Below are 14,932 nucleotides of genomic sequence, written 5' to 3'. Positions count from 1 at the left end.
ACTGTACAGGGGCACAGCCATTGGGTTGGCCTTGGAGGGCGCACCCACTTGCAGCCAGGCCCAGCCAATCAGAATGAGTTTGTCCCCACAAAAAGGCATTATTATATGCAAATACTTGTCAGCCTCCCTCCCAGCGTGGCTACAAATTCTCTAAAAAGATGTTTGAGGAACCTTATGGTTGAAAAATTAACATTCAATTATCTAGCAACAGCTCTGGTGGACATTCCTGCAGTCAGCATGCCAATTGCACACTCCCTCAAAACTTGAGGCATCTGTGGCATTGTATTGTGACACAACTGCGCATTTTAGGGGATTTTTATTGTCCCCAGCACAAGGTGCACCTGTGTAATGATCATGCTATTTAATCAGCTTCTTGATATGCCACACCTGTCAGGTGGATGGATTACCTTGGCAAAGGAGAAACACTCACTAACAGCGATGTAAACAAATTTGTGCACAAAATGAGAGAAATAAGCTTTTTTTGCATATGGAATATTTTTCAGATTTTTTATTTCAGCTCATGAAACATGGGACCAACACTTTACATGTGTGTATATTTCTGTTCAGTGTACATTTCCAAGGCAACGAATCCTCTAAAACGAACCTTCTCTGGGGTAGGCTAACTCGGAGCTTTCTCATATATCCTGAATGAAGTGTCTGATTTGCGAGGACCAATGAAATCAGATCGATAGGAGTGGGGGAGGAAGGGGCTTGTGCATTGATAAGCATATCAAAGACGTTAACAATAGATAATAAAATATGGCACTTTTGCCCATAAGATGGCTCTAATTTTGACTATTTTACACCATAGCCTGATAAAATTTGCAATAACTATTCTAGAGTAAAGACGTCCCCATACATAGGTTCAGTTTGCTCCTAGCAGAACTCGGCTAGGCGATGCAAACTTCTGTGCTCACACTTCCTAAAGACCTTGGCTTGAAAAACTAGGAGAAAGAGGCAATATTACTGTTTGTCTCTCTTGAGCCACCGTAGTAACAATATAGCCAGAAACACTTCCTCAAAGTAGATACATCAAGAAATCTGTATTGAATTTTTAAAGTTTTTGCAGAGGAGGTCTTAGACGCACAATTACACATCAGTTTAGTGCAGTAATTCTCAAGTGAATGATAGCAAACACTTCATTGAAGAATCCCGTCCATAGTTCCCACCCCTACTGTGAACCAATCACTGATGAAGGGGTGTAGACTTTGACTACCAAACTTCGACTTGCCTCAACAAAAGAATTGGTGTATGCAAACAGCTGAAAAAAACCTACCATTCACCAAAATGAACAAAAACTTCACAAAATGTATAAGCTTAAACTGTTTCGACTGGGAAGCATGTGACAGCCTTTTGCGGCAGGTGGACCAGCAAAATCCACCATCGTAGTACGGATGAAGCCTGAGCTGGAATGTGAAGCTAACTGAAGCTGGCTAGATTTAAAAGACCCTGAGTAGATCTAGCTTGCTTCTTGGTATACCACTCTGGGAACACTCTGGACATACGACATGGGCTCTATGCTACATTATGGACAGTACTGTTCACTACTCTATACTATGGATGCACATTACCACTGTCTATACTGCACTATACATGAACACTAACACTGTCTACACGGTTTCCCACAGCAGATATTTATTTTCTGTCAATGGGGAGCCCACCATCATAGCCAAGATCCACGACAAGATATCAGAGATTGGCCAGAGAACACATAGGACTGAACTAAACATCCAGAAAGTCTGACCGCTCTACAACTGTGGCTGTATGACATGCTATATGCTTTTTGACCAGACGGCATCAGATACATGGCCTACACATACTAAGACAGAGGAGCGCTGTTTTGCTGTCTCGGATGCTTTATCTGAGGTTGATGTGTCTTTCTGTCAATAGTGTGCAACTGCAGCCCACATTTCGGGGTGTTCCTGCATGAGGGCATTCCTGCATCTGCTACATTATGCACAGTACTGCTCACTATATACTATAGATGCACATTAACACTGTCTATACTGGTCAAGGGAGGAGGATTGGAGGGAAAGAGAGAGGAGGTTGAAAAGACTGAGGGAGGCAGAGGATGGGTTTGTATCTGTTGAATATAGCAATGACAAGGGAGAGGGTGTGTCGAGGAAGATTGCTATCAAGTTCAAACAGAGTGGGCCGGACACCAGTTTGAGTTCTGTAGGTGAAATGGAAGGGGTAGAAGTTGTTGTGAGGAGCTTGGAGCCCAATTCTTCCATTGATGGGCATGGTTATGATAAAGATACGATTGGTTCAGTGGGAGTAAGATTTTTGAAGAAGGTGGAACCAGGCCTTTTGTCTGATCCATGGTCGGTTTCAAGTTGGGTGGAAAAGATGGTGGGTGCCGTTGAGTCGGTGAAGGTAACCCTAAGTGGAGGTGTCTGGTGCGAGAGAGGCAGGTTTAGGTGGCCAGGGTCATTGTAGTGCAGAAGATGTTGTATGCGGAGGAAGTGAAGAAGGTAGTGGAGGGTGAGGGATTCAGAGAGAATCCCTGTGAATAGTAGATCTTTGCCAGAACAGAGGGATAGGCCAATGAGTGATATATGTTTCAGTGAGGTTGGCTTAGCATTCATAGCAATTGTTATCTGCTGTACCGCAGAGATGACACGTAAGTCATAGAAAATAGATGTTGTGGTGGCAGCTGCAGAGAAGTACTTGGGGGTACGAGAGAAGAGTTACAGGGTGTGTTGAGTGGTAGTGTCTCGTCCTCTCGGGTCGTTGGCCCGGGGTAGGTTAAGATAGGGTTAAAGCAGTGGAATAAGGTGATGGGTTTTAATGAGTGTAGGGTTAGTTAGTAGAGTCATTAAATATATATATATTTTTAAATTTTCACGTTTCCCCTTTTCCCATTTTGTATCACAAAGGTAATGGATTCATACGATAGTTCAGTAGAGGGCGATAATGCAACATATTGGATGCCAACCGTCTTTAAACCTCACCGAAGAAGGAGAAGGAGAAGGAGAAGGAGAACACACCTGTTCTTTTGTGATTGCTGCCCTACCCACTATTTGACTGGAAGGAGAGCTATTGAACACATTTGTTTGTGCTGTTTCTCTGGTTGTTTTTTTTCTCCCAAATCTTGGGGGACAATCGTTGTTTCAACATGGTTTGGTTTCTGATTCTCATCTGGGTTGTCCAAGGTAGGACCAGTCATTTTGTTTTCGTGACATCCTACTTTTGAGTGTTTTCCATTTGAGTTAGGCCAGGCCAGTTCCACTGTAGACGCCAATTGGTTCACCATGTTATTATGTAACATGTATTATGTTACCCTTGTGTATTTCAGTGGGCAGTGTTCCCATCACCAATTTGACAAATGCTACTACTTCAAATTCTACTTTCCCTGCCACAGGTAAGCAGGCCTGCATTGGGGACCACTCATTTCGTAAGGTTACAGGCTGAAAACTAGGCCTGTTTACCATTTTTAGTTCATGTAGGCCAGCCCCACTGCAAAACTGTTGTTCTGTTCCTCTTTATATTTTCTTTCTGTTTTTCAGTGGACAATTCTACAAACCCCATCAACAATTCTACAAATGTGACTTTCACTGCCACAGGTAGGCCTCTACTGTGATTCTCAAGTCAATCTCTTGGTGTGATGGGCCTAAAGAAACAATTCCATTGGTTTTCTTCAAGTTCATGGCTTATCTATCAAAAATAAAATATTACAAAATGTGTTTAATGTTAACAATTGCCTTTAGGTTCTACTGCCTCAATGGGACCACGCCACAGACAAAATGATTGGGTTAAAATGCCTGAAACCAGAGAAGGTAACGCATTCATTAGATGAAGCGCACAATCCTGGACCTCTACTGCGAGGTCTGGACTTTAATGGCACTGGAGGTAGTGACTTGTAACTAGTACATGTTGTATCAGTGTGGTTGTTTCAGACCCTCTCTCTGTTACAGAGGACTTACAGTTCGACCTTGCTATCGTGGAGGGAGACATTCTGGTTTCGGTGAGTCTATTATCCCTGCTTTCTGTCCTGTTACTGCATTTTTTTTTTAGGCTGATGAATCAGATTGATACCACCTTCTGGTATACACAGCCTGAAGCTAATGACTGCAAAATCATTCAAGCCAGATTGTTGAACAGAATTACATTTGAACTTGCTCTACCGGTTGTCCATGGTGTTGGTCCTTCAGATGGTTGAAATTTGAGCCAAAATATCCACAGGAAAAATATACAATGCATGCATACTAACTGAAGTGCCAGGTGATAGAAATTTCAACTTCAGTACCGCCACTCTAAAAAGTTGTGTTAACAGTACTTTCCTGTGGATATTTTGACCATCTGAAGGATCAACACCACGGACCACCAGTAGAGTAAGTTTCAATGTCGTTTTATTCAACATTCTGTCTTGTAAAGAAACCTTGAACGATTTTGCAGTCATTAGTTTCAGTCTGTGTATACCAGAAGCTGGTACAGTGTGTTATTCAAGCTGTCAAATTGGTTGTTGATTACTACTAAACAACCATTTTCAGGTCTTACCGTAGATTTGTCAGAACTGTAACTTGGCCACTCGGGAACATTGTCTTCTTGCTAAGCAACTCCAGTGCAGATTTGCACTTGTGTTTTAGGTTCTTGTCCTGCAGAAAGGTGAATTATGCTCCCAGTGTCTGGTAGTCTTCCCTGTGGCTTAGTTGGTAGAGCAAGGTGTTTGCAACGCCAGCAGGGTGTGTGCAACGCCAGGGTTGTGGGTTCGATTCCCCACGGGGGCCAGTACAAAAGAAAGCATGAACATGGTATGATATGTATGTATTCACTACTGTAAGTCGCTCTGGATAAGGGCGTCTGCTAAATGACTAAAATGTAAAAAAAATGGTAGAACAGACTAAACCAGGATTTCCTCTAGGATCTTAAATCCCTGAGCGGTTTCCTTCTTCTCTGGCAACTGACTTAGGAAAGACACCTGTATCTTTGTATGGACTGGGTGTATTGATTCACCATCCAAAGTGTAATTATTAACTTCACCATGCTCGAAGGGATATTCAATGTCTGCTTTTTTACCCATCTACCAATAGGTGCCTTATGCAAGTTATTTGAAAACCAATAGGTCGTTGTAGTTAAATATGTTTGAAATTCACTGCTTGTTCGAGACCTTACAGATAATTGTATGCGTGGGTTACAGAGATGAGGTAGTCATTCAAAATTCATGTTACTCACTATTGCACAGTGAGTCATGCAAATAATAGATTTATTGTGTCGGCCAGTGACGACAATCTCAATTTAAATCGTAGTGAGCGTTGCCAATTGCACAGTTTTAGTTTATTATTTAGGTGATTTTTTTCCCCTTTTTTTCAATAAAATATCTTCAAATATATATATATTAGTCTACAAAACATTCGGAACACCTAACATTGAGTTGCACCCCCCTTTGCCCTCAGAAAAGCCTCAATTCGTCAGGTCATGGACTCTACAAGGTGTCAAGCATTCCACAGGAATGCTGGCCCCATGATTTCCTCAATGCTTCCCACCATTGTGCCCAGTTGGCTGGTAGTGGATCTCTAATCCGAAATGGCTCGTTCCATCTCATCCCACAGATACTTAATTGGATTGCAGATCTGGTGACTGGTCAGGCCACTGCACTAAGCTGAATTCACTGTAATTTTCGTGGAACCATTCCTGGACAATCCTAGCCTTGTGGCATGGGGCATTATCCTGCTGAAAAAATCAATTCACAGATGGATACACTGCATTTACATTACATTTACGTCATTTAGCAGACGCTCTTATCCAGAGCGACTTAAAAATTGGTGCAATCACCTCACAATAGTACATCTATCTTTTTTAGGGGGGGAGGAGGGTTAGAAGGATTACTTTATCCTATCCCAGGTATTCCTTAAAGAGGTGGGGTTTCAGGTGTCTCCGGAAGGTGGTGATTGACTCCGCTGTCCTGGCGTCGTGAGGGAGCTTGTTCCACCATTTGGGTGCCAGAGCAGTGAACAGTTTTGACTGGGCTGAGCGGGAACTGTGCTTCCGCAGAGGTAGGGAGGCGAGCAGGCCAGAGGTGGATGAACGCAGTGCCCTTTGGGTGTAGGGACTGATCAGAGCCTGAAGGTACAGAGGTGCCGTTCCCCTCACGGCTCCGTAGGCAAGCACTGCTGCCAGGAAGGGATGCACCTGATTTTCAATTATGTTAAGACATTCAAACGTTGCTCAACTTTTATCATGGGGCCCAACGTGTGCCATGAAAAGGCACCCCAAAGCATACCACTGCCACTCACCAGCCTGTAATGTTGACAAACGGCATGATGGATGCATGTGGTTTTCTTCATACCCTAGTCCTCCCATCAGCGTGAAATTGCAAAAAAACGGCATTTATCATACCAGACGTTTTTCCAATTCTCCTGTGTCCAGTGTTTCCTTAGTCCACTGCAACAAGTTTTTTGCTGAAAGAAGTGGAACTCTGCCATACCCCATTTGTGTCAAGGTTCTACGAGCTGAGCATTTTTGGGGTCTTTGGGAACAAATGTTTTACTGGACTGTCAATTGACTATAACTGTAGCCCGTCTGTTGCTCTGCACAATTCGTGTCACCCATTTTCGACCACTGGACTGCCATTGGCTGGATGTCCTTTGGGTGGTGGACCATTCTTAACACACACACGGGAAACTGAGTGTGAAATACCCAGCAACGTTGCAGTTCTTGACACACTCAAACTGGTGAGTCTGGTACCTACCATACCCTGATCAAAGGTACTTCAATATTTTGTCCTGCCCATTCACCCTCTGAATGGCATATAGATATGATCCATGGTCTCTTCATATACACTGATTGAACAGGTGACCTCAATAAGGATCATAGCATTCACCTGGTCAGTCTGTCATGGAAAGTACACTGTATATTGCTCCTTTCTTTTTTTTCTACATACTTAGTCTGGTTTTAGTCATTTAAGTGAATACTGAAATAGTTTGACCATTTTAGAACTTAAAAACATTCATAGGGGAAACGCGGAAATAACAATTGAATTAATCTGAGGCCTATACTCTCTAGCGACAGCTGGATTTAAGACTAGGTGTTTGTCCTACAGGAAGACCGATTAGCTGTGAAGTCACTTTGGCATGAGAATGAAGGCGTCGCTTCTATCCCCTACAAGATCAACGATTATCTGGGTGAGTGTCGAATACAGTAGGAGAGATGAACACTGTAACACTAGATGTTTTCTAATACAGTGAGAATGATATGCACCGTCTAATGGTAGATTGTCTCTGATCCACACAGTGGACAGAAAGGAAACTATACTAGCAGCGTTCAAGCTTATTTCAGACCAGACGTGTATCCGCTTCCACGAATACACCAATGAGATGAACTACATAGAGTTCATCTCTGGGACAGGGTGAGTCCAAAGTGGGCACATTAACACATTCTCTCCTTCCCAGCAGTTTCCAGTTAACTCACAACCTCTCCTTCCTTTTCCTGTGTTCAATCCTTTATTTTTCCTCTCTTCCTGTCATATCCCCTCTTTCTCCTCCATTTCTCTCCTCCCGCTTCTCTCACCTTTATCTCTCTTCGCTTAACTCTAGCTGTGCGTCGTATGTAGGTTTCCAGGGCGGGGCCCAGTCTGTGTACTTCGGTAGAGCCTGTAACGTGGGGAACCTGTGTCATGAGCTGATGCATGCCCTGGGCCTGCACCACGAGCACACACGGCCAGACCGTGACCAATACGTCACCATACAGTGGGACAACGTGGTCCCAGGTAACTCACACCAACACAACATACTAAACCACCTCAGGGGCAGTGCATGTGGATCAGGGGCAGGGCTGGTCAATTTGTCCCATGAAGAGCTGCAGTGTGCAGGCTTTAGTAGCAGCCCAACACTAACATACCTGATTCAGCTTTTTGTGGTCTGGAGTGAAGACCGTATAGAATAACTATTGACATTTAGTATTTTATTAGGTACTGCCTAAGCAGCAGTTACTCTTCCTGGGGTCCACACAACATGAAACACTACATACCACAAGGACAGAACCACTTTAGTTTAAAATAAGAATAGTCTTTCATACATTTATGCCTTAACGTTCCATTTATCATGTACTTATTATAACGGAAATACTGCAGCCATTCATTTCCCCATACATTGCAACCCTTTTCTCTACTGTTGAAGTTGCTTTGTCTAAGCAGGTCCTGATAGCCTAATATCAGAGCTACCTTGAATCCTGATATCCTAATCTCACAGCACCAGTTCTGTAAACACCAGAGAATCTTACACCAGTAACCATCAGTGTTCTTCAGTTTGAGACCAATACTATGCATAACTATGTATTTCAGACTCATTTCCAATTATGTAGAATTAAACTGAATTCGTTTACTCCTGTGAATTTTCCCTGGCGTGAACGCAGCAACCTTGTTCGCTAAATTTGCCTGACGCGAATAACACTACGTTGTCATCTACAGTTACCACCCGTAATGGGTATCCTGGTGTAAAATATACCTTTTACAGTTGCCACCCGTAATGGGTATCCTGGGATAACATGTAAGCTCGTTTTGAAGGCAGTTTTGTTACATTACCACCCGCAATGGGTTTCATTAGGTAAGATGAAATATTCATGCCTTGAATCCTGTAGAGTTTCCTCCTGCTAGAGGTTCAACTTAATGGTTTCCATCTCAACTTGTCTACATTTCCATTTTCATTCCCCTATATCACATTCACACCCAGCAGTGTCCACCAGTCACATCTGCCTCTTTTAACTTCCAGGAAAAGAAAATAATTTTAAGGTGAAGAAAGGAGACACTCAGGACCTGCCCTATGACTACGACTCCATAATGCACTACGGAACGTCAGTCATACTCCTCTCCTCCTTATTCCCACTAAAGTCCTAATTTTACTCACCTTGTTTTTAAACTGCTAGCAATAAGTAAATATTAGTTTTGTGACTGTGTACAGTCGTGGGCAAAAGTATATTTGTGTCATTCTCAACATTTTCAGTCTGCTGCCTCAGTTTGTATGATGGCAATTTGCATATACTCCAGAATGTTATAAAGAGTGATCAGATGAATTGCAATTAATTGCAAAGTCCCTCTTTGCCATGAAAATGAACTGAATCCCCCAAAAACATTTCCGCTGCATATCAGCCCTGCCACAAAAGGACCAGCTGATCTCATGTCAGTGATTCTCTCGTTAACACAGGTGTGAGTGTTGATGAGGACAAGGCTGGAGATCCCTCTGTCATGCTGATTGAGTTCGAATAACAGACTGGAAGCTTCAAAAGGAGGGTGGTGCTTGGAATCATTGTTCTTCCTCTGTCAACCATTGTTACCTGCAAGGAAACACGTGCCGTCATCATTGCTTTGCACAAAAAGGGCTTCGCAGGCAAGGATATTGCTGCCAGTAAGATTGCGCCTAAATCAACCATTTATCGCATCATCAAGAACTTCAAGGAGAGCGGTTCAATTGTTGTGAAGAAGACTTTCTTGGGTGCCCTGAAGCCCAGCAAGCGCCAGGACTGTCTCCTAAAGTTGATTCAGCTGCGCGATCGGGGCACCACCAGTACAGGAATGGCAGCAGGCAGGTGTGAGTGCATCTGCATGCACAGTGAGGCGAAGACTTTTGGAGGATGTCAAGGAAGGCAGCAAAGAAGCCACTTCTCTCCAGGAAAAACATCAGGGACAGACTGATATTCTGCAAAAGGTACAGGGATTGGACTGCTGAGGACTGGGGTAAAGTCATTTTCTCTGATCAATCCCCTTTCCGATTGTTTGGGGCATCCGGAAAAAAGCTTGTCCGGAGAAGACGAGGTGAGCGCTACCATCAGTCCTGTGTCATGCCAACAGTAAAGCATCCTGAGACCATTCACGTGTGGGGTTGCTTCTCAGCCAAGGTAGTGGGCTCACTCACAATTTTGCCTAAGAACACAGCCATGAATAAAGAATGGTACCAACCATCCAGGAACTGTTTGGTGACGAACAATGCCTTTTCCAGCATGATGGAGCACCTTGCCATAAGGCAAAAGTGATAACTAAGTGGCTCGGGGAACAAAATATCGCTCATTTTGGGTCCATGTTCAGGAAACTCCCCAGACCCTAATCCCAGTGACAACTTGTGGTCAATCCTGAAGAGGCGGGTGGACAAACAAAACCCCACAAATTCTGACAAACTCCAAGCATTGATTATGCAAGAATGGGCTGCCATCAGTCAGGATATGGCCCAGAAGTTCATTGACAGCATGCCAGGGCGGATTGCAGAGGTCTTGAAAAAGAAGGGTCAACACTGCAAATATTGACTCTTTGCATCAACTTGAATGTAATTGTTAATAAAAGCCTTTGACACTTATGAAATGCTTGTAATTATACTTCCGTGTTCCATAGTAACATCTGACAAAAATATCTAAAGACACTGAAGCAGCAAACTTTGTAGAAATTAATATTTGTGTCATTCTCTCAACTTTTGGCCACGACTGTACAGTATCCAGCTCAAGTAACATTTCCCTGTGTGTACTAAATGGTTCCCTATTTAGGTCACTATTGTTTACCTGGGCTCTGGTCAAACTATGTGCACTATATTGGGATTAGGGTGGCATTGTGACGCAGTCCTTGTGTTAAAGTAGCAAGTCCTCTAATCCCCCATTGTTGGGTTTCTCCTGGCAGATACTACTTCTCATCAAACCGTAACCCCACTATTCACTCCAAGAAGAGGGGAGTCCAGATTGGACAGAGAAATCACCTGAGCCCCCTGGACATAACACGCCTTAACAAACTCTATCAATGTGGTAAAGACATGCGCGCACACACAGAGACAGGAAAAATATCAGAGTTGGGCTGCCTTTGTAAATGCAGTCATTATCGCACTGTATTCTAACCATGTTCATGTCCTGTCTTTCACAGAATAACAACGCACAGTTTAGCATTTATGACACCATCGAAGAAGATTTCAACACCGCTGCTGTCGACTGAAGATTCCAACACAAATGGCACTGACATTTTAACTTCTCAACAATGAATAAGTTGAACAAGTCCCTTAAAACCTCTTGGGGCTAGGTGGGACGCTAGCGTGCCACCTGTGGTGCACTCCATCAACAGCAGGTGCATTTCAAGAGCGGCAAATTTGAATCCAAATAAATGTCAAAATTCAAATTTTTCAAAAATACAACTATGTTACACCATTTGAAAGATAAACATCTCCTTAATCTAACCACGTTTTACGATTTCAAAAAGGTTTTACGGCGAAAGCATAAATTTAGAGTATGTTAGGACAGTACATTTACAAGAGTTGTGTGTAATGTTTTGTCAAGTCAAAGACAGGGTCACCAAAACCATAAAACCAGCTAAAATGATACACTAACCTTTTACAATCTCCATCAGATGACACTCCTAGGACATTATGTTAGACAATGCATGCATTTTTAGTTCTATCAAGTTCATATTTATATACAAAAACAGCGTTTTACTATGGCATTGATGTTGAGGAAATCGTTTCCTCCAATAACCGGCAGTCAAGTCAGCGTCACAAATTAAATAATTAAAATTAGAAAACATTGGTAAAATATTATATTGTCATTTAAAGAATTATAGATTTACATCTTTTGAACGCAATCAACTTGCCAGATTTAAAAATAACCTTACTGGGAAATCACACTTTGCAATAATCTGAGCACTGTGCCCAGAAAAATACGCGTTGCGATACAGACTAGACGTCATGTTGGGGAGATCTAAAATCGAAAATACTATGTAAATAATCCATTACCTTTGATTCTCTTCATCAGATGTCACTTCCAGGTATCACAGGTCCATAACGAATGTAGTTTTGTTCAAAAAAGCTCATCATTTATGTCCAAAAATCTCCGTCTCGTTAGCACATGATGTAAGCCAGCCGGACTTCTCGTCATGAACGAGGGGAAAAAATATATTTCCGTTCGTTCAAACATGTCAAACGTTGTATAGCATAAATCATTAGGGCCTTTTTAACCAGAACATGAATAATATTCAAGGTGGACGAATGCATAGCCTTTTATAACGTATTGGAACGAGGGTACCCAACATGAAGTAGCGCGCCAGGTGTCTAATGGGACATCACCGTTCCATGGCTCTTGTTCGGTCAGATCTCCCTCCAGAAGACTCAAAACACTTTGTAAAGGCTGGTGACATCTAGTGGAAGCAATAGGAAGTGCCAAAATATTCCTAAACCCCTGTGTTTTTCAATGGGATAGGTTTAAAATCAATACAACACATCAGGTATCCACTTCCTGTCAGAAAATGTCTCAGGGTTTTGCCTGCCAAATGAGTTCTGTTATACTCACAGACACCATTCAAACAGTTTTGGAAACTTTAGAGTGTTTTCTATCCATATATAATAAGTATATGCATATTCTAGTTACTGGGTAGGATTAGTAACCAGATTAAATCGGGTACATTTTTTTTATCCAGACGTGCAAATGCTGCCCCCTAGACCCAACAGGTTAAAGCTTTCTGATGGATTATATGTGTGTCTGGCAGCAGGCAGTAGTTTAATTTCTCCTGTGTGCTCTTGCTGCCTTAAATTAGGCCTATACCACTGCACTTGTCTTGGAAATAAATAAAATGACCTAGACTGAAAAGAATCCAGTCAGTGTGATGTTGCTTGCAGTGTTCTGTTTCATTCTATAATGGACCTTCTCAGCTATGCTCATCATACATCCCAAGGTGGGATCAGAGAAGAAGTAGATCTAGCATAGCAGGAGAGACTTAAATTAATGGTGAGTTATTCCTTAAACTTGGCCGACTACCTAGGCAACAAATTATTTAATGTTGATGCTGTATCAGGACTTAGAGAGCAGGGATCATAGACTCACCAAAATAACAATTTCGCCCTCTAGAAGGGTGTACTATGAAACAGGCTTGAGTTGGCGAGGTAACTTTGGTGAACTCTTGAGCTCAACTCAGGATAACCGGTACCATGGAAGTGGCCCACCTTTATGCAAGGAATGCTAAACCAATATACATAAAGATGTATACACACAACCGTTCAAAAGTTTGGGGTCACTTAGAAATGTCCTTGTTTTTGAATGCCTTTTTTGTCCATTAAAATATCAAATTGATCAGAAATAGTGTCGACAATGTTGTAAATAACTATTGTAGCTGGATAAGGCAGATTTTTTTTGTGGAATATCTACAGTTGAAGTCAGAAGTTTACATACGCCTTAGCCAAATACATTTAAACTCAGTTTTAAACAATTCCTGGCATTTAATCCTAGTAAAAATTCCCTGTCTTAGGTCAGTTAGGATCACCACTATATTTTAAGAATGAAATGTCAGAATAATCAAGATTTATTTCCGCTTTTATATCTTTCATCACATTCCCAGTGGGTCAGAAGTTTACACACACTCAATTAGTATTTGGTAGCATTGCCTTTAAATTGTTTAACTTGGGTCAAACATTTTGGGTAGCCTTCCACAAGCTTCCCACAATAAGTTGGGTGAATTTTGGCCCATTCCTCCTGACAGAACTGTTGTAACTGAGTCAGGTTTGTAGGCCTACTTGCTCTCACACGCTTTTTCAGTTCTGCCCACACATTCTCTATAGGATTGAAGTCGGGGCAATGTGATGGCCACTCCAATACCTTAACTTTGTTGTCCTTCAGCCATTTTGCCACAACTTTGGAAGTATGCTTGGAGTCGTTGTCCATTTGGAAGACCCATTTGCGACCAAGCTTTAACTTCCTGACTGATGTCTTGATGTTGCTTCAATATATCCACATGACTTTCCTCACTCATGATGCCATCTATTTTGTGAAGTTCACCAGTCCCTCCTGCAGCAAAGCACCCCCACAACATGATGCTGCAACCCCCGTATATCACGGTTGGGATGGTGTTCTTTGGCTTGCAAGCCTCCCCCTTTTTCCTCCAAACATAATGCTGGTCATTATGGCCAAACAGTTTTATATTTGTTTCATCAGAGCTGAAGACATTTCTTTAAAAATTATGGACGTTCTTCACGGCGTCTCCAGACTCTGTCACGTCTGTCACATGTGCTCAGTGTGAACCTGCTTTCATCTGGTGAAGAGCCAGGCACTTTCAGGTTGCAATCTTGGTTCTATAGCAACTCCGCTTGTACTGTGGACTATAGCATACGTCTGCTACCACTGTTTCCTCCACCATTTTAGCAGACACATGGTCCTTTGCTGTTGTTCTGGAGGTCATTATTTGCACGTTTCTGGCCAGTGCTCCTCATTGCTCTAAGACAGAGCTAGCGGTCCTGCTTCTGGGCTGTTGCCCTCCACGGCTCCATGGCTCCTGATGTTACTTGCCTGTCTCCTTGTACGCGCCTCGATGCTCTGGACACTACTCTGACAGACACAGCAAACCTTCTTGCCACAGCTCGCATTGATGTGCCATCCTGGATGAGCTGCACTACCTGAGCCACTTGTGTGATTGACTTGGAGTTACATTGTGTTGTTTAAGTGTTCCCTTTAATTTTTTGAGCAGTGTATATCTACAGGTACACCTCCAATTGAATAAAATGATGTCAATTGGCCTATCAGAAGCTTCTAAAGCCATGACATCATTTTCTGGAATTTTACAAGCTGTTTATTAAAGGCACAGTCAACTTAGTGTATGTTAACTTCTGAACCACTGGAATTGTGATACAGTGAATTATAAGTGAAATAATCAGTTTGTAAACAATTATTGGAGAAATTACTTGTGTCATGCACACAGTAGGTGTCCTAACCGACTTGTCAAAACTTTAGTTTGTTAACAAGAAATTTGTGGAGTGGTTGAAAAACGAGTTTTAATGACTCCAACCTAAGTGTACGTAAACTTCTGACTTCAACTGTACATAGTTGTACAGAGGCCCATTATCAGCAACCATAACTTCTGTGTTCCAATGGCACATTGTTAGCTAATGCAAATGTGTCATTTTAAAAGGCAAATTGATCATCAGAAAACCCTTTTGCAATTACGTTAGCACAGCTGAAAACTGTTCTGATTAAAGAAGCAATAAAACTG

At 42.3% G+C, this 14,932-nt stretch overlaps 1 protein-coding gene across 1 annotated transcript; it reads left to right on the top strand.

The window, feature by feature from the left end:
* The first annotated feature begins 2,944 nt into the window (after window positions 1-2,944).
* LOC106596183 (hatching enzyme 1.2) lies at window positions 2,945-12,565 on the top strand. The gene is made up of 12 exons (XM_045713487.1): window positions 2,945-3,155; window positions 3,299-3,364; window positions 3,510-3,566; window positions 3,711-3,779; window positions 3,918-3,967; window positions 7,043-7,124; window positions 7,234-7,348; window positions 7,536-7,708; window positions 8,709-8,790; window positions 10,598-10,719; window positions 10,835-10,967; window positions 12,406-12,565. The coding sequence occupies exons 1-11, from the start codon at window positions 3,119-3,121 to the stop codon at window positions 10,837-10,839; spliced, it is 858 nt and encodes a 285-aa protein (XP_045569443.1). The 5' UTR covers window positions 2,945-3,118; the 3' UTR covers window positions 10,840-10,967; window positions 12,406-12,565.
* The last annotated feature ends 2,367 nt before the right edge of the window (window positions 12,566-14,932 follow it).

Source organism: Salmo salar, unplaced genomic scaffold, assembly GCF_905237065.1.
Source record: "Salmo salar unplaced genomic scaffold, Ssal_v3.1, whole genome shotgun sequence".
Lineage (NCBI taxonomy): Eukaryota > Metazoa > Chordata > Actinopteri > Salmoniformes > Salmonidae > Salmo > Salmo salar.
The sequence above is the reverse complement of the archived record's forward strand: the minus strand, read 5'-3'. Positions and strand labels throughout refer to the sequence as shown.

Coding starts and splice junctions, on each gene's coding strand:
- LOC106596183 (XM_045713487.1), top strand. CDS start 3,119: ATGGTTTGGTTTCTGATTCTCATCTGGGTTGTCCAAG. Junction 7,709..8,708: donor GTGGGACAACGTGGTCCCAG/GTAACTCACACC, acceptor TTTAACTTCCAG/GAAAAGAAAATAATTTTAAG. Junction 8,791..10,597: donor TCCATAATGCACTACGGAAC/GTCAGTCATACT, acceptor TTCTCCTGGCAG/ATACTACTTCTCATCAAACC.